The sequence below is a fragment of the Camellia sinensis genome, chromosome 5, assembly GCF_055761805.1.
Source record: "Camellia sinensis isolate YWXY chromosome 5, ASM5576180v1, whole genome shotgun sequence".
In the NCBI taxonomy this organism is placed as follows: domain Eukaryota; kingdom Viridiplantae; phylum Streptophyta; class Magnoliopsida; order Ericales; family Theaceae; genus Camellia; species Camellia sinensis.
In genome coordinates, this window is record NC_138965.1 from 130,096,382 (window position 1) to 130,116,417 (window position 20,036).

At 44.0% G+C, this 20,036-nt stretch overlaps 1 protein-coding gene across 1 annotated transcript; it reads left to right on the forward strand.

Annotated features, from left to right (window-relative positions):
- The first annotated feature begins 19,138 nt into the window (after positions 1 to 19,138).
- Positions 19,139 to 19,627, forward strand: LOC145791683 (uncharacterized). The gene has a single exon (XM_082872093.1). It carries the CDS (start codon positions 19,139 to 19,141, stop codon positions 19,625 to 19,627), a length of 489 nt encoding a protein of 162 aa, XP_082728219.1.
- The last annotated feature ends 409 nt before the right edge of the window (positions 19,628 to 20,036 follow it).

Sequence of the window (20,036 nt, forward strand, 5' to 3'; positions counted from 1 at the left end):
AAATTCTTTCAATAGATCAGAGAATACAAGTTGAGGTTGAACCTGCAGAAATGCACCTTCGGCATAACAACAGGGAAAATACTGGAATTCTTGATCACACAGAGGGGCATCGAAGTAGATCCTTCCAAAATCAAGGCCATCCTAGAAATGCCATCACCAAGGACTGAAAAGGAGGTGTGAGGCTTTTTGGGTAAAGTGCAATTCATAAGACGATTTATTTCCAAATTAACCTTGACTTGTGAACTTCTTTTTGGTCTCTTGAAGAAAGGGAAGAAATTCCAATAGGATGATCGATGTGAATTCGCCTTTGAGCAAGTTAAGCAGTACCTCCAGAATCCGCTTGTGTTGTCACCACCAGAGCCAGGGAAGCCTTTGATTCTGTACATCTCAGTGACAGACACAACTATGGGATGCATGCTAGCTCAGGAATCTAAAGATAGGGTGGAGAAAGCCATCTACTACTTAAGCAAGAAAATGCTGAATTATAAGACCCGCTATACTTCGTTAGAGAAAGCTTGCCTAGCCTTGGTATGGGCTACCAGGAAGTTAAGGCACTACTTGTTAGCTCACTCTGTAATCCTAGTTTGGAGATTAGATCCCATCAAATATCTCCTTGCGAAACCAGCGCTTATGGGTAGGCTAGCCCGTTGGTTGCTTCTTCTCTCTGAATTTGATCTCAAATATGTCATTCACAAGTCGGTCAAGGGAAGAGCTGTAGCGGAGTTCCTGGCAGATCACCCGGTAGAAGGGAATGAGATGGTGGAATACCTGTTCCCAGATAAATCCATTTTGCAAGTTGAAGAGGAGACTTGGATGATGTACTTTGACGGAGCGTCCAATCAGTACGGTTATGGGATAGGTGTGTTGCTAATAGCACTCGACGACTCCCATATACCTTTGGCCTTTAAACTCCAGTTCAAGGTGTCCAATATGAAGGGTGCATCGTTGGTTTAGAAGTCGCCCTAGAACTATGGCAAAAAGGTTGGATGTTATCGGGGACTCGAACCTAGTTGTTTTTTAAGCAAATGGAGATTGGAAGGTTAAAGAAGAAAATAAGAAAATTTATCACCAGACCTTGGATGTTCTGATTCCTAAGTTTGAAAAGATGACTTTCACGCATCTACTGAGAGGGAACAACAGGTTCGCTGATGCTTTAGCAACTCTATCGTCCATGGTAGACATCCCACTTGGAGTCCGGATGCATCTGACTATCATTTAGCAGAAATACACGCCGGCTTATGAAACTATCGCCACAATAGATAAAACGTAAGACAAAAACCCTTGGTACTACGATATTTGGAACTTCTTGGAAAAGGAGATTTATCCACCAGGGGCAAATGCCAAGGATGAAAGGGAAATACGGCGAATAACTGTCTAATTTATCATCTACGGAGGTAAATTGTACAAAAGGGGTCATCTGGGAATGCACAAGTTGTGTGTCGAAGAAGAGAAATCAAAGCATCTGATGGAGGCCATGCATGGAGGAGAGTAGGGAGCGCATATGAACGGAGTGATGCTAGCCCAGAAGATTCTCAGGCAAGGTTACTATCGGTCCACCATGGAGAGGAATTGTATTGGTTTTGTTCGACGATACCACAAATGCCAAATTCATGCCAATCGCATGAATCCCGCTGTCAAAACTGTACAACATGACTTTGCCATAGCCTTTCTCAGTCTGGGGAATTGACGTTATCGGCGCAATCACACCAAAAGGGTCGAATGGGCATGAATACATCCTGGTGGCAATTAATTACTTTACAAAGTGGGTGGAAGCTTAGTCCTATGCAGTGTCGAAAGCATCGCATGTGGCCAAGTTCATCATAAACAATATCATTTGCTGATATGGAATCCCAAACGAGATCATATCAGATAATGGCTCCCATTTCAAGAAAGAGGTGATAGACTTGTTGGAGAAATACAATGTGACTTTCCATAAGTCATCTACATACAGGCCACAAATCAATAGAGCCGTTAAAGCCACCAACAAGAATATCAAGAACATCTTGCAGAAGATGGTTGAGACTTACAAGGACTGGCCAGATAAATTACCATTCGCACTCTGGGGCTATAGAACTTCAATCCGGACGTCTACAGGGGCGACTCCTTATTCTCTTGTCTATGGGATGGAGGCTGTTTTGCCAATTGAAATAGAAATCCCGTCGCTACGAGTTATGGCTGAGTGTTAGATAGTACAGGCAGACTGGCAACAAAATAGATTTGAGGAGTTGATGTCGTTTGATGAAAGAAGGCTAAAGGCATTGTATCATGTTCAGGGCTACCAACGCAGAATTGCTAGGGCTTTTAATAAGAAAGTTAAGTCTCAGAATCTCAAAGAGGGAGATACGGTGCTGAAGACAACCGAGCTCCCATTTATGACCCCAGGGGCAAGTTCGGACCTAATTGGACTAGTCCTTACATCATCAAAGTTTTACAGTCAAGTGGAGCTGTTATTCTTATGGACTTAGATGGCCTGGAATTTTCAGAACCAATCAACATGGACAAGTAGAAGAAATACTAACCCTGAGAGACTCGCTAGGCCAAAAATCCGGAAGGGCGACCTAGGCAAAAGTTAGAGCATGAAAAATTAGAAATAAAGAAAAACTGAGCTCGCAAGTTTGAAAACCCTAAAGGGCGACTTTGGCAAAAGTTAGAGCGCAAAAGGAGAGAGTTAATACTCGAGTGAACCTGAACCAAACTACGTAAGGCCTGATTCCCATCTTTGGGATACGTAGGCAACTGCATCCTGAAGTTCGGCTGTAATCACCTCCAATTCAACTATCATGTCCATGTGTTTGATCAGGTCATCTTTGTCTATTCTTTACTTAAGAGTTCAGTTGTGATCTGTACTCTGAAAGAAGAACTGGTTACAATTCAGAGCAGTGGTGTTCACTCAGGGGTATTTATGACCTTTGGATTCAGGGTTGTACATCTTGAGGATTGATTCTGTGCGTGTCAAGTGGTGATCCATTTCGAAAATAGTTTTGAAAATTTTTAATAAAAGTTGATTTTGTTCAAATTTTACCTTTTACAACTTAGACCATTTTTGGATCAAAAGGAAAATTTTCAATTTTCACAACTTTAATTTCATTGATTTCAACATAAAAGTTCTCTAACTCTTTGATACAAATCAAAGTTGCTTTTATTACATTAAAAATTTGAAAAGAAAGGTCAAAGCAATAAATTAGGGGCATAGGTGAGTCAAGTGCTCCTGCGTCCCCTGCTCATGCTTGTGGAAGTTTTTGAAGCCAGAGTGGGCCCGGCTTGTGCCTCATCCTCGAGCCAAACCAAGCATTTGCCAAAAAGGGCATAACTGAAACTAGAGGCAGGGGCCAGAAGCTCTTTCATCCCTTAAGTAGTGAGGTACCTAGCCAAGTGTGAGCCACAGATGGGGAATGAAACCGGGTACTCTACCCCCTCTTCTGGGCAGGTCTGATCATGCCTGAACTGCCGTCTGAACCATAAAGGGAAATAGAACACGCAATGCGTGAGGCTGATCAATTTTATGCCAGGTTGTCGAGCCATACTGTAACTCATCTCGGTCAGATTAAGCCCGGGGCACTGCCAAGTTATGTCAGCAGCAGACTTGTTGCACATCCAGTTACGCCACCATCCCTCATTTGGGAAATCCACTAGCCCGTGGCAGAAGAAATAGCCTCGAGCTGAGTACTCAGGGCAAGAGTCTGCTACCTTCAGCTTATCCATAAGCCACACCTGGTAAGAGATGAAAGAAAAAAGAGATTAAGGAATAAAGAGATGTATGTTGAGAGAAAAGTGAGAAAAAGGCTTTGGGAAAAAAAAATAGAGCATGAGTGCCGAGTGATGTGAGAAACACATATGAGAAAGAGTAGGAAACAATACCTGAAGAAGTAGTGGACTCCTCGCAAATCTAGTAGTCTCTCGCCGATAAAAGGCATCCAAGCCCATCAAGGTCTTGGCCAACACCAAGCCAATGCAACTCTTACCTTCTTTCAAACCTTGGGTCACTTCGAACAATCGAATGCTAGATCCGCCAAAACTAGGGGCAAGAAGGAAATGAGCAAGCATACATAAGCAGAGGGCATGTTGCCGAAAACCTCACCAAAGAAGGTCACCTCTGTCACCGATGTTGGAAAGTTGATGAACCAAGCTGGGAATGTCTAGCTCTCCATTGTGGGCCAAAGATCGAGCCTTATGCAGAGTGAGCCCACACATCCGTCCCAAAGCTTGGGCATGGCCAAAACGGGGCTAAGGTATGAGTTTCTCATCACGCCGAGATTCCATTAACACCTAAAATTCTTCAATTGTCGGGCATATTTCTTGTCCCCTAAAGTGAAAGACGTGTGCAATTGGGTCCCAGCATCGGACCGCGGCGTGGAGAAATGGAAAACAAAGTGGAGTTCGGCTCAATGAAAAAACTGCATTTATGCCGAAATCCCATAAATTTACCTTTTCCGTGCCGTCTAAAGTCGCTATCCAATCTGACTTTTTGGCAAAAGAAGGCTCCATTTGTGGAAGAAATTACAGCTAAAATAAAGTTTTGGAGAAGAAATCACGAAGCTGAACCTATTGTAGAAGATGAGGCTGTGAGTGGAAGCCAGCTGTCAACAATCTGGAGGTTGCTCACATTGGTGGCCGGCAGGCCATCTTCTCTGGCCGGCAATCTTTAACTCTGGCCGACAGTCTCTCTTTCTGGCCTGCAGGTGGCCTGCCATCCACCTGTGTGCTGGGCAGTGCCAAAAGCATGTGTTTCGTGTTGATCTTTGTGTGTTTTAAGGTCTTGTTTTGAGTCTTTTTGGTTTTAGCAAGTTTGTTTATTTGTATTGGAGTTGTTTTTACTTTGTTTATCGAGTTGTATTTTTTATTTTGTATTTTGGTTGTTGGTTGGCTTATTACCCGATTAAGAACATTGTTTTAATCAAGCGTTCTCCTAGCCAATTCAATTTCGTGTCCCTTTCATGCAAATATGGTGCTCATGACGCAAAAATAACAACACTTTTCATAAAAAACTACGAGGTTTTATTCCGATCATGGTTTTTACAAAAGAGGTGTACAAGTTTCAAAGAAAAAATAAAACCTATATGAAGCTATACATGTGCTAATGCTACTAAACAAAAAGAAACTAAGCAAAAAGGTACAAAAAAAATCAGCGCCAGTCGCCTCAGGCCTGAGAGGCCCTCTTCGTCCTCTTTCTTGGAGGGGAGGACTTAAGGGCACTATCTCCATCGACACCGCTATCGGAATCAGTCTCTGAACTAGAACCCGAGTTGGTATCATCTCCGCTCTCTATCTCAAAGACCGTCTCGACAACACCTCCGCTCTCGGAGCCCAAGCCAATATCATCGTCTCCACTCTTGGATGACTCAGAATACTAACTCGCTGCCTCCTCAGAGTCACTAGTCTCAGCATCGTCATTGTTCAAGATGGGCTCTGGAGGGCTGCCCTGGCCTCGGGTGCCCCTGTCCCTGTCTCGGCCGCGACTCACATCTCGACCACGAGCAGGGGCCTGTCTCTCTCTCCTCCCTACTACTAGAGGATGTACTGCCGGTGCTGCTATCGCTGCTGGAGCCATCGGTACAAATAGGATCTGAAAAAGAGTCGCCAACATATCAGCTCCAGTGGGTGTATATAGTGTGCCAATGCAATATATCAGTGCAGTTTGGGAAAGACTACAGTTGAAATGCTAGTGTACCAGTGGAAATATGATAGCTTGAAGCACAAACTAAAGGAAATTACCTAGATGCCGTGGAGACCAAGCAGCGTCTCCCTTCTCTACACCATATCCATAAGGGAAGCTACCAGCTCGAGGAGGCTCCACGTATACTCTATGGATGCCTGCAAATGCATTTGGGTGATCAATATCTCAAAGAAACATATCTGAAGTGGAAATGTGGGGTGCAAATGGTAAAGTGTGGTCTATACCTAGATCAAACCCCGAACTCCGCCAAGCTTGTGCCCAACCTCTGTAGGCTAAATCGGAATCTGATAAGTAGTCCCAGTATGTCGCCAGCATGTGAATGTGGTGAGAAGCTCTGGCCAATGAACAGTCTGCTCAACAGGGGGAGTCCTTCTAGCACGGGCCCTGGTCACCTGAACCGCCTCTCTCGCTGCAGGAGCCCTTGCTCTCTCGCCTGCCTAATCGCCGGTTAGAGGAGGCATGAGGTGGGTCTGAATGAAAGTCGTGTAATCGCCCTCTCCTCAAAAGAAATCAGTGTCCAGACCTACTATAAACTGAGTGACTGTATCAATAGATAGGTTGTCTGCTGTCATCATAGACTTCAGAGATGGCCTTGGAAAGACTAGATCCAGCAAGCCCACGATCTGGTGAACGAATCTCTCGCTCAAGAACCAAGCCTGGCAGACTGGGCCCTCTAGTAGGATCCGGAAGCGCGACGTGCCCCACGGTCCCGCATACTGCTCTTGCACCCCGGCCGGCATCATGGCCAAAGGCTGCCACGTGATATGCAAACAGAGAATGTACAGATTGTTAGTTGTCGTCAGTTGCTAAAATGTGAATCAGAATAGTTGTAAAGAAACAATGACTATGTTTCGGGTTACCTCGTGGGCGGCCACAGTGTCAAAGTAATAGCGGAGGAGGCAAAGGACTTACGACTCTGGCGTTGACACCGGCCATCGTATTGCCTCGAGTAGAGAACCATTGGGGGGGCTCCTCCATAGGCTCTGGGGCAAGGGTTGGAAAATATGTATACACCATAGCTGCAAGGAAACTGCAGTGACATGAGTACAAAGCATGAACAGATACAGCAAGTGCAAAGCAGAAAGCATATGTATTGAACAGATATAAAGCAGAAAATATAAAGTAGAAAGTGTAAAGTGCAATGGGGAAAACTGAAATACATACCTCCCAGGCTCGCCAATAGCCTCCGATCCGCTCTCCCCTCAGGCGGGAAGTAGAGCTCATATAGCCGTACAAGGTGGCAAGACCAGCTCCGCCCTAGTCGTAGAAGCGTACCCGGGGAAGGGTCAGCAGGGCACTCAACAGATATAATCCCACAGTGTTCCACCTATTTAAAAACAAAGTGGTGCCGAGGACAAATGTCAGAAAGCCCCAAGCGTACTGCTCCATCTCCTCTAGCGTCTCGGGCTCGTCCCTTGAAACTTCTCAGCAAACTAACTGTACCTTACCATGGCTAGCTGGTACAGAGGTAGGTGCGCTCCCAATAGGTCGATCCAAGCAACCTCTCACTCCCTTATATCTGTGTCAAAAGGGATCAGATCACCCTCTACTCCTAAGCCTCTGATCATGGCAAAGTCATGGGGAGTCATCGTCATCTCTCCGGTAGTAGAGAAGTGGAAGAAGTTGGTGGTGTCCCATTACCTCTCCACTAGCGCTCTTAGGAGGGGATGGCTCGCAATGACCTGTGTCAGGCAGGAGTAGAAAAGGCCAAAGCTGGTCTCATCAACAATGTCGCTGACCCTGGCAAGGAGCTTGTCATACCAATGTCTTGCTGTTGTAGCTGCACACCCCCTGTAGGCACGAGAGTCTCCATGTCGGTAAAGAACAGATGAATCAGATCAGGCAGTGATGAAAGTACAGTCAGATGAAAGACAGTGCAAGAAATGCAGTTAAAAGAAAGGCAGGAATGCATGAAAACAGAGTTCATACCTCAGTGGCGATGGATAAAAGATGGGAGGCCGACTCCCTCAACAAGAGGTCCTCTGGTACACCACGAGTAAAGTTGTTGAAGCACCTAATGCCGCCAGGTGGTAAGATGTGCTTGCGGGGATGATATCTTGCTGGATCAAAAGGTCGCACTCTTAAAGGTAATGGCTCTGGCTCAAACTCGGGTGCAAACTCTGCCTTAAGGTCAGCCTCAATGCCCTGAGTCGCCTCGCCAGCCTCAGCAACTACTGGCTCCTCTACCTCGGTAACAGGTGGAAATGCAGGCGGAACCTCTAGAGGAGCCTCGTCGTGTGGAATCTCATCTGCCATTTGAAAAATGGGTGGAAAATGAGTGAAAAGTAGGTGAAAATGAAAAAAAATGGAGAAAATAGGGTAAACTTGGAAAAAGTCAACCTTAGGAGAAAGAAAACGGGAGAAAAAGTCAAAGCCGGGCAAAGTTCACGAAACCTGGGAGAAACTCGAGGGGAACAAGCCTAAAGTGGTGAAAATCCGAGAAAAAAAAGCAAAATCAAAATCTGATCGGTTCAAAATGTTGAGAATCAAGAAGGTTTTATGAAAAAAGTTCGTGTGGAGCATTGAAAAACGCGTATAAAGCGTAGATCTAGAGAGAGAAAGTGTCTAGAAAGAGAGGGAGAGCAATTTCAGTCTTGTGGGTGTGAGGAAATGAAGCCTTGAGGCTTGTACTTAAAGACCCGAAGCAAAATGACAAGATTGCCCCGAATCTGCCATCGCTGGCCGGCAGGTGGCCGACAGCATCTCCTGGTGGCAGGCAAGTGGCCGGTGGTTCTCAGCTGGGTTTTAGTGCTATTCTGAGCTTCTTCTTCCCGAGTTATTTGTGGAGGGTTTTGTTTTGGAAGCCTGTAGCTGTGTTCTAGCGCGAACGTGTCCCACTTGCTACTCTGAACAAGGTGTATCCTTTTGAACATGTTGTAACTCCTCCGAGAGGTAAATCAGAAGTTGCTAACGAATATCGTTGTATTCGTTTTGTTAAACTATGCTTTTGTTCTCTTCCATTCCATAGAAGGTGCATTTTATGTATATGAATGTTGTACACGTGTCTTGCATCATTTATAATTCATGCATAGAACATGCTACCAATTTTGCATAGAATATGCTTTTATTTCATGCATAGAAGATACTTTTGTTTCTTGTATAGAACATGCCTTCAATTAACATCATACGTCGGTTGTCCATCTTGCATAGAATATGCATTGTCACTGAATTGACTCGTTCCCTTTGTGCATCTATCTCACACGTTCACTTGGTGCATCTGTCGCACACGTTCACTTTGTGCGCCTATTGCACACCTCTCTATTTTATCTCGGGACGCGTAAAGCGCGAGCCCGAGTTGTTTCTCCTCTTCTTACCATTTCAGCGTGATTAAAGTATCTCAGGACGTGTAACGCATGACTCTAGGCGTGTTTTATGTCAGGACGCGTGAAGCGCGAGCGCGAGCAGTTTTTCTCATCTTCTCATGTTTTCAACGTGATTGGAGCATCTCAGGATGCGTGACGCGTGGCTTTGGGCGTGTTTTATCTCTAGACACATGAAGCGCTAGCCCGAGCTATTTTTCTCCTCTTTTCACGTTTTCAGCATGATTAGAGCATCTCAAGACGGGTGAAGTGCGGCTCTGGGCATGTTTTATCTCGAGACGCGTGAAGCGCGAGCCCGGGTAGTTTTTCTCCTCTTCTCACATTTTCAGTATGATTAGAGCATCTCAAGACATGTGACGCGCGACTCTGGGTGTGTTTTATCTCGGGACGTGTGAAGCGCGAGCCTGAGCAGTTTTTCTCCTCTTCTCACGTTTTCAGCGTGATTAAAGCATCTCAGGACGCGTGACGTGCTACTCTGGACGTGTTTTATCTCGGGATGCGGGAAGCGCGAGCCCAAGCGATTTCTCTTTATCTCGGGACACGTGAAGCGAGAGTGCAAGCGATTTTTCTCCTTTTCTCACAGTTTTAGCGTGGTTAGAGTATCTCAGGACACGTGACGCGTGGTTCTGGATGTGTTTTATCTCGGGACGCGTGAAACGCGAGCCCAAGCAGTTTCTCTTTATCTCAGACGCGTGAAGCGCGACCTTGAGCAATTTTCATCTCAGGGTGTGTGAAACACGACCCCGAGCAGCTTTCTTTCTCAGGATGCGCGAGGCACAACCCTGAACTGTGTTTTCTTTCCTCGTCTCTTGTTCTGGCATGGTTCGACTGTGTTTTAGATCTTTTTGCATGGAACTTGTGTTGGTTTTAAGCTTGAAGCTGCTCATTCATATGTTGTTATCTCGTTATCTTGCTTATTGCATCTGTTATTGCTTAGTGCATCATCTTGCATGATCATAAGTTTTCAAAATAGCCGACTTCGCGAAGTGTGTGAGTCCAGCTTTCAAAGTTGCATTGTGCATATCATTTGCATCTTCTCCAAAGCTATGCTGGTTTGATTCCTTGCAAAGGGATACGTAGGCAGCCTACGGGTGCAACCATTTATTTTTGTCTTGAATGTTTGTCCAAGTCTTACGATCTTGTCAAAATAGGTCTCCGAGTTCTGTCAAATAGGGCAAACTGTAGACACCCTATTTTTTACGGCCTTTATGACTTGGACGTCATCCCGTGCACACCCAATGATGAGTCTATATGCTTGCCAAGTGCTTGAAGTCCTCAGCAGAATGCCACAGGTTTGAGCTTTTCCAACCTTGCGCCGTTGTGGCCTTGTTTTGGACCAAACCTAGAGATCTTCAAGCCTGCAACCCCTGGTGGCCTGCCGACCACTTCTTTGGGCTACCGGCCATCACTCTTGGTTGCCGGCCACTGATGTGGCCTGCCGGCCACCAGTGATGGCCAGTTGGCCACCAATGTCTTTTGCAAATATTTTGTGCCAGCTGTTTGCACAGATGCTTGCATCTGCTCCCACGTGTATAGCTGGATGTTTTTTAGGGGATTACATGTTTGTCTATATATAGAAGACCTCCCTTCTTGCCATGGGATTAGAAAAATTTTGAAGCAAAATTTTTCCTTTCTCTCTACAATTCTCTCTCTCTCTCTCTCTTACAAATTTCTTGACCTTAGCCTATACAACTTTCACCTTTACCTATACACTCTTAACCAAACCTCTCCATCTTTGAGTTGAGGTGCCTTAGTGCCTTGTTTGAACTCTTGAGGGTGTGTTTTGCCTTGGTTTATTGCTTGGAATTGGTTCTTCTCTTCAAAGGTATAAGGTTTTTCCTCTTTACTTGCTTTATTCACTCATTTCCTTAATGTTTTCCAATTGTTTTTGGGTTATAAAAACTTTGTATTTTTGGGCTGAAACTTGAGTTTTAAGGCTAATAAAGGTTGAGGGGTGGTTCACCCTTCTTTACACCTTTCTCTCAAGGCCTTTTCCCTTGTGTTTCCCACCCAAAATTGGAGGGGTTATCCTCCCCTCCTTGTGTTTTGCTTAATAATCTAGCATGATCCGTGTTTTAGCTTATTAATCTAGCTATTTTTGTCTCAATTCCAGCATGTTTTAGGACTATCTTTAAGTGTTTGTTGCATTTGAGCTTTGTTTTGCATACTTGTAGTGTAATTGTCCTCATGAGTTTGGTGTTTGAGGCATTAAACACCATCTTATTTGAGTTGATTGCATTTATTTATGGCTTTCCATACTTGTGATTACTCTTAATCACCTCTGCAACCTCCCTCCTTTCTTGGCTTTTGTTTTGCTTTGAAAGTGGTTTCAAACAACTTGTTTGTTTAAGTATAAGATTGAGATGTCATTCTTAATGGTTTAATCCTTGCTGGGGGTTCATTACCAACGGTATGATGTCTCTTTCATGCCCAAAGTAACTCTTGGTTTGAGCTCTTTTTCCATTAGAGGACTTAAATTCACCTTTGGACTCAATTGACTAAAGAATGGTTGGTAAACTAAAATGCAGTAATAAAATTGAGGCTAAAAAAAGGTGCAAGATAATAACTTGCTTGGGTTCAATCGAACGTTAATTGAACCCACGAGTCTTGACTTGTTTCATACTCATTAGTGATGAAGACGGTTCAAGATTCATTGCCAACTACTTCTCTTGATCTTTCATGATAGAGATGTGGTTTTGAGAGTCTTGTTTTATTGCATTTGTTCAGCTTGCACACTTTGGTTCATAGGCCATCATGCAATGAAATTGCATAGATTAATGGTTTGTGAACCAAGCTTTCTCCTCCTTTGATCTGTTCATGATGAGGAGGGATAAATTGTGCAAACAAACCCCTGAGAATACGTTGTCTCTGCACTATTTTCTCTCTGTTGTAGCAGACAAGTTCTGTCATCAGTGGCCAGCAGGCCATCATCAGTAGACGACGAGCCCTCTACCGGCCACCAGTGCAAAATCAAGCAGTGTTCTTTTGAAGCAGAACAGAGTTAGTCCGGAGGTAGAAATCAATGCAAATGTTCTACTGTGCAACAGAGACATTCCGCAGTAGAAATAGTGCCTTTCTCAAGTAGAAACCGCATTCATGCATGAGCCTTCCATTGATCCTCGGGATTCGTGTCGTGTTTATTAGTATTGTGCTTAAAGTAGCAGCTATGTAATTAATTAGTAAGAATAGCTAATTCGTTTTGTGTTGTAATTATTTTAATTAGCTAGATTAGTTAATTAATTTTTTCAATTCGGTTTGTAATAATTAGTCAAGTAGTTTAGCTAATTTTATTTATTTGTTGTTGTAATATCTAGGTAATTAGTTAGCTAGTTAGTTCATTCGAACCATCCTTCGTGAGGGCGCAATGTTGTAATAATGTATGTGTCTTCTAACCCCACGTCTTTCTCCCTTTTATTTACCAACTTATGATGGTTAGTTTAGGGCATCATATTTTGTTTAGCATACTTCATGTTTGCATCCACTTGTCTTGCATGTACCAAGGCTCGCTTCATCATTTTAACTTGCATTGTTAGTTTAACGCTTCTTTGAATACATGCTTAAACCGCATGCTATCAAATTAATTCATATGCCATATTAGTAGTCGAGCCTAGTAATTGTATATCGCATGTGTTGCATTAGTCACATTGCCTAGTTAGGATCATGCATTTTTCTAACATTATCATCTTTCTTGGCTTGGAGTACTAGGTGAGTCTTTACTCGCTTTAGCATATTGAATGTGTGTGAGTGTTTCCATATCTAGCATGCTTGCCATCAGGCTAAATGCTTAAATAAACTATTGGAATGCCTGTGGATGAAGGTTATTTGCTTAATTGGAATAATTTGAGTAATGTTCATATGCGATTGGTTTTTCAAGTGGTACATATTCAAAATAGTTTTCAAAAACAAACATGAATCGAAATGTTCCAACTCTTGCAAGTTAGTCTATACTTGTGTGTGTGCGCATCACATAGTAATGCTAGCCTAATAATTGGAACAAGAGCATATAATGTACATAAGATTTATATCATGATTAGTAGAGGCCTGTAGACGTCCCCGAACGTCCACAGGAAAAATCCCGTTTTGTTCATTTGGGCTTACTACAGTTCGGACTCAATGTCACGGTTCTTAATTTGATCTCGCAAGATTGATAAATCACCAAAGAGTCCAAATCCGACAAATCGTTTTGAAAAACTGATTTTTAGAAAGGAGTGTCAAACATGGACTGCTTTGCCAGATACAGAGTTGCCACCTAAATATTTTATTTTGGGGGAATTTAGGAAACCCTGACTCGTGCCTAAGGCCACGTGTCCGTCATCACCAAAGTTGCATCGGCTCAGGAACTTGGGTACGATTAGGGAAGGTCGTGCAATGATCACCCCCGCTCCCCCGATCAAAGGTCGGCCACTACTAAGCATGATATCTTGTTTTTGAAAACACATGTGCTCTTATTCTGGTTTATTAGCCTAGAATTGCTATGTGATACGCACAGCATACAAGTATTGACTGGATCATCTAAGTTGGAACAAAACATCTCATGTTTGTTTTGAAAGTGGTTTGCTACTCGCAAGTAGGCTAAAATGCGGATTTTGCCACCCTCAAGTGGGCTTAGAAAACATGGTGTTTTGCCACTCTCAAGTGGGCTTAAAACGCGAATCGATGAATTGTTCCAATTTAAATAATCCAATCTTCACCCACAGGCATTCAGGCAGTTATATCACATAAGCACATAGCCTCATGGTAAGCATGCTATCATGGCAGTCACTCACACGCATGCAAGGATGCTAAAGCATAAACACTTACCGAGTACTCCGAGCCAAAGAAAGAAGCTAATTAGAAAACATGCATGAATCCTAACTATGCTGAGATGACTAATGCAAAACATACAAGAATGCAACTAAGATAGGCTCGACTATTCTAAGATGGCATATGAGATGCTATAGGTAACGTGTATTCAACTTGAAATTGAAATACGATGCAGTTAGTATGATGCGCCGAGCCCAGTGCATGCAATACAGGTGAATGAATGTAAGCATGCGAACATATAGATGCTAATTGAAACATGCCCTAAAACTAACCATCATAAGCTGGTAAATAAAAGGGAGAAAGACGTCGGGTTGGAAGACATGCGTCACACACACGCACACTTATTACAAAGTTCGCTCTCTCGTGGAGGGTCCGAATAAATAATACATAACCAACTAGCTAAGCTAAACTAATTAAACTAGTTATTACACAACCGAAATGAATAACAAATTACAGCTAAATATTACACAACATTAATTAATTAACAAATTAAACTAAGGAAGCAAATAAATTAGCATGCAAGCTACATGAAATGGACTGCCTCAGCTCTGTTCCGAATAATAAAGGATGCATGCATGCTCGAGTCGCCTTGTTGGGAAATCCATTGCGATGTCCTGGCTCGCCTTTGTTTGCAATTGATTTCAGAAACTTGCACAAAGCTCCAAGGAGATGAAACTCTACCTTGGGAATCTAGGGGGAGGCTGCCGACCAACTATAGGCATTGGAGACCACCTACCGACAACCCTTGGTGGTGAAAACCAGAAAAGGTGGTCGGCCTGCCAGAAAACCTGGTCGGCCGACCAACCAGTTTCTTCTCCTGGTTTCTGCATTTTCTGCAACAAAGGCAAGAGAGAGAGAAAGCAAGGTATTTGCAACACATGTGTCTACGACCACTCTCCCCATCATTGCATAAGCTCTTGGGAGTGTAGTCCTCAATCCTCGTGCCATCAATCATGTATCCCGATGCAAGATGGCCGAGGAGTCGAATTGCACAACTCAATGGGACATGAATGCCCACATAAGCAACTAAAATCAACAACTCCATCATGGGTGATCAAGAGTGTCGGCGACCGGGAATCGAGGCATGTTTCATCACTTGGAGTATGAAACGTTCCTCATTTCCCGTGTTTGGACTAACTCCTATTCCAAACACAATGCAACAAGTAAATGTACAAATGCAACTCTAGTATGCAATCCTAAATGTAATGCAACTAAGTGATGCAAACATGCAAAGGATGACATGTAAGCATGCAACTAGCATACACAATGCTATGGACTAATCAAGGGCATACTCAATGCACGTGGATTATATGGCATGCATACACAATGCATTAGCATACGCAATGTTATGAACGAGGCATACGCAATGCAATGATCGAACATGCGATAACATGGATTATTTGGCATACACAATGCAAGATGGACTTAAACCAAGATGGATGGACCTCAGCTGCACCCAAATCAGTGGCCAAACATGATGAAAACAAGGCAATGACACACACACAAGGATGCACAATGCAAGGGATCAAAGCCTAAGGTACGAGATACAACTCTACAAAAGCATTGAAATGATGAAATATGGCATACAATGGCACAAGTTCCAGCTCTGAAATAACATGCAACATGGTCCCGAATCATGTAAACAACTTACCCAATGCATGTTGGATGGCACAATTACCGAAACTAGTGAAGCACATTACACTAGAGGTATGCAAAGCGATGCTCAAGTGACCAAACCAACCCCAAACAGTCCCTATGCAGGCCCAAAACAGTAGCAAAATGGACTAAGATGATGATTTGAAAGGTACAAAAATGAAGCTCATGCAATGGTCCATAAATGAGGCATACAAGCACAACTCTCAAACGCATTTAAAGAGTGGAAAACATGGGAACATGGCACAAGTATAGGCTCTGAAACAACATGTTCAATGATGCCAAAACATGAAAACAACTCAAGTTAAGCATGCAAGAGGCTTCAAAACTCGAAGCTAGGCAAGGGTATTACACTACAAGCATGCATGGCAAGCATCATTCGACCATGGGACCTCAAAACAGAGCTAAGGCAGCCCAAATCATGAATAAAATCAGTTTAGAACATGGCCAAAATATGCTAGAATCAAGGATCAAAACAACATGCAATGTGAGCTAGTGAACATGGATTACACTACAAGCATATGAAGCATTCAAGAGGCCAGTAAACTAGCAAAATTTAGAGACATGAAATGCCAAATAAAGCCCAAAAACCCACTGAAACATGATCAATGCATGTAAGAATGTCATGCTCCTTTGATAGACTATAAGAGGGGTTATTCTACACATGCAAGAGACACACCCAAGGTGACAAAACCAACTCTGGAAAGAGCCTAGGCAGGCCCTAAAAGTCACTAAAAAGGGCCTAAAACAAGGCTTGGAGTTATGCAAATGAAGGCTCCTTTGATAGGCCAAAATGCAAGCAAACAAGATCAAAAAGAGAGAGGATCACCCCTCTCTGATTTAGGACCTGAAAATCACATGCGAACCACTGAAAATCCGCTGGATTTCAGTGGCTAAAAGGCCAAGCAAGGACTAGCTCAAAGGCCCTATGGCATGGCACAAAACAAGGCCAAATGAGGCATACAAGAGGGTAGAAGAGCCTCAACACCAAAAAGGCCTTAAACAAACTTCAAAAAGACCTCAAAACAAGACTTTTTTCAGTTGACAACAAAGCTCAAATATGCATGCAAATAAGGCTAAGAGATGGATCAAAATAAAGCTTAAAAGAGGAAAAAAGTGTGTTACCCTTGAAGCTCAGCAAGAAAGCAACTTCTGGACCCAAAACCTAACTCCTTAACCTCTGAAAATGGCCTCCAAGAAGCTCCAAGCAATGGTGGAAGGGTTAGGCTATGAGGTGGTGTGCAAAGGTGCAAGAACAATACACTTTTTGAGTCAAAATAGAGAGATATAGAGGGAGATGTATTGTATGCCTTCAACCAACTTCTCAACCTTCACAAAGGAGGGGGAGGTCCTCCTTTATAGACAAAAGGGACCAAAGCTTCTCAAAGAAGCTAAAAACCAAGGTTGAAGATCCTCCATACACGTGTATGGAGGATCTAGTATGTGCCTTCCAGCTGGTACAGCTGGCAACAACTCACAGGGACAAAATTGGGGGCGGCAGGCCGACCAATCCAGGTGGTCGACCGACCACTTCCCTGGTCGGTCGACCAGTTCAAAAGGTTCAACTCAATGAAAGGTGGTCGGCAGCCCCATTTGATGGTCTCCACATTGAATGCAAGCTAGTGGTATGGTGGGAGACTAGTAAATGTGGCTCAAAGACAAAAGAGACCAGCTTCCTGACAAGAAAATCGGCTGGCGGGAGAAAAGTGGTCTCCCACCCTTGTACCACCTCCCAAACAATGAAAACAAGGTCCATGCCAAAACTGAACCAAGACGGATGCAAAACGAGGGTTCGGGGGTCAAAACGCGCAGCCAGGTGCCCCGAAAATAGGCTGCATCGGAAGTGGCGTACGACCACAAAGGTGGTCTCCTAGAACACCGTATCCCTCTAGAGAGAGGAAGCAAGGTGTGTGCCAAAAACCGTGCCAAACGAAGAAAGTTAAGCGGTCCCGAACCGAGGCACACGGCCGACGGCTCCGAAAGCCGGAAACTGGTCTCCAAACAAGAAAAGTGGCCTACGACCATGAAAAGTAGCCTACGGCCACTGAGAGATGGTCTACGAGACCTCTCCCTCCCTTCGGGAAGAGAAAACAAGACCTGGTTCTCAAACCGAGGCAAAGCACAAAAGGGTCCCAAGGTCCGGGGGTAAGGCTCTCAACCGAAACTCTGAAACCTCAGAACGAGCACAACATGCACCATCACCGAGCGCTCAATCGATGACGTCTGAGTCTTAAGGTTGGTCAAAAATGGGGTGTCTACAAGGCCGATCTTTGATCGGGCGAGCGGGGGTGCTCAATTCATAACCTTCCCCTCTCTTACCTAAGCTCCCGAGCCGAGACAATTTTGGTGATGACGGGCATGTGGCCTTTGGCACGAGTCATGTGTTTCCTAAATTTTTCCAAAATAAAATATTTAGGTGGCGACTCTGTATCTGGCAAAGTAGTCCATTTTTGGCATTTGGATTCAAAATCGATTTTCCAAAAGATTTATCGGATTGGGACTCTTTGGTGTTTATCTATTTCACATTATACTTGTGAGATCAGATTCAGAACCACGACAGTCCGATACTGTACGGCTTATTCATCTTCCAAAAGGGGGCACGAAAAAGTCGAGCTACAGTAAGTTCGGGATACTTGGTCTCCAAGAGGAGCATAGAAGCAAGCCCAGATCAGATCAAGGCTATCTTGGATTTGAAAAGCCTGACTTCAGCCAAGCAGGTCCAGATTTTGACCGACAAGGCAGCAGCCCTGAACAGATTTATCGACCGAAGTTCTGATAAATGTAAACTATTTTTTCAATTATTGAAGAAGGCCACAGATTTTTTGTGGACAGAAGAGTGTTAAGTCGTCTTGGCCGACTTGAAAAGGTACCTGACAACAGCCTCAGTTCTGTCAAATTTAATACCTGGAGAAGAGTTGTTCCTATACTTAGCAGTTTCAGACCACGTAGTAAGTGCAGTGGTAATCTGAGAAGAGGAGGGAGAACAAAAGGCAGCATACTATGTGAGCAAAACCCTAGCAAGTGCAGAAACTAGGTACTTGCCCCTGGAGAAGTTGACACTAGCCCTAGTGATGGCTTCTAAAAAATTGAATCACTACTTCTAAGCCCATAAGATTGTGGTGCTAACTGAGCATCCCCTGAAGTCCCTGTTACAGCATGGAGATCTGATAGGAAGAATAGTTAGATGGGCAGTAGTACTGGGCCAATACGACTTGGAGTTCAGGCCTAGAACACCAATTAAGGGCCAGGCGTTGGCTGACATTGTGGCCAAGTTCACTCATGGGGCAATTCTAATAAGGGCTTCGATGAGCCGCGGCTTAAGATGTCCATGGGAGGAAAAAGAAACCCAACTGGGGAACGAACCTCACTCTAGCAAAATAGAAGAAGGCAGAGCAACCCAAACCCTGTGACATCTGCATCGGCGACTCCTTCCGGGTTTTTGTCGACAGAAGCTCAAATTAATAGGGAGCAGGGGCAGGAGTGGTTTTGGTATCGCCAGATGGGCGAATGATAGAGCAATCTATTCATTTGGGGTTCAAGGCCTCAAACAACAAAGCGGGAGTATAAGGCGCTAATTGCAGGACTGAAACTAGCAGCATCCATGGAAGCCGATGAGATGGTAGTCTTCTGTGACTCCCAACTTATTGTGAATCAAGCAAAAGCCGAGTATGCAGCCTGAGATGAAAGGATGATAGCATATGTCAAAAAGGTTATTAGACTAGCACTGTTTAAGAATTGTCGGCTACAGCAAGTTAGCCAACATGATAATAGCCACGCCGACGCCTTGGCAAACCTGGCTAGTGCAATAAGGTCAGGGGAACCTAGGACAATCATGGTTGATTATGTGACAGGACCAAGTGTAGAGCCTCTGATAACAGAGTACGAAGCAATGTGTGTAGAAATGGGTCCTAACTGGATGGACGCTATAGTTGTGGTCCTCAAAGAGAGCAGACTGCTAGAGGACAGAAAGGAGGAACACAAAATGAGGTTGAAGTCGGCCAGGTTTTGTCTGTTGACAGAAGGCCATTTATACAGAAGATCCTTCACTGGACCTCTGCTTCGATATGTGCACCCCTCTCAGGTAGAGGACTTCTTATACAAGATCCATGAAGGAGTTTGTGGAAGCCATGCAGGGGGCAGGTCACTTGCCCATAGAGCCATCTCTCAGGGATACTAGTGGCCATACGTACAAACGGATGTTGAAGCCTATGTCAAGAAGTGTGAGAAGTATCAAAGGTTTGCACCTTTGATATATCAACCAGCAGTAGATTTGAATCCAGTATCCAGTCCTTGGTCATTTGCCTAGTGAGGCATGGACCTGGTGGGACCACTACCCCAAGCAACTGGACAAAGAAAGTTCTAGCTAGTAGTCATAGACTACTTTACAAAGTGGGTAGAGGCTAAACCTCTTGCGAAGATTCAAGATATTTATGTGAAGAACTTCATCTGGAAGAACATAATAACCAGGTTCGGGATCCCAAAGGCCATTATAGCAGACAATGGCACTCAGTTTGACAATAAGCTAATTAAGAGCTTTTGCGCAAAATACAAGATCAAAAACTATTACTCTACTCCTAGTTTTCCCT

Excerpts from the sequence above, each read along its gene's own strand:
- LOC145791683 (XM_082872093.1), top strand. The coding sequence starts at position 19,139 with ATGATAGCATATGTCAAAAAGGTTATTAGACTAGCACTGTTTAAGAAT.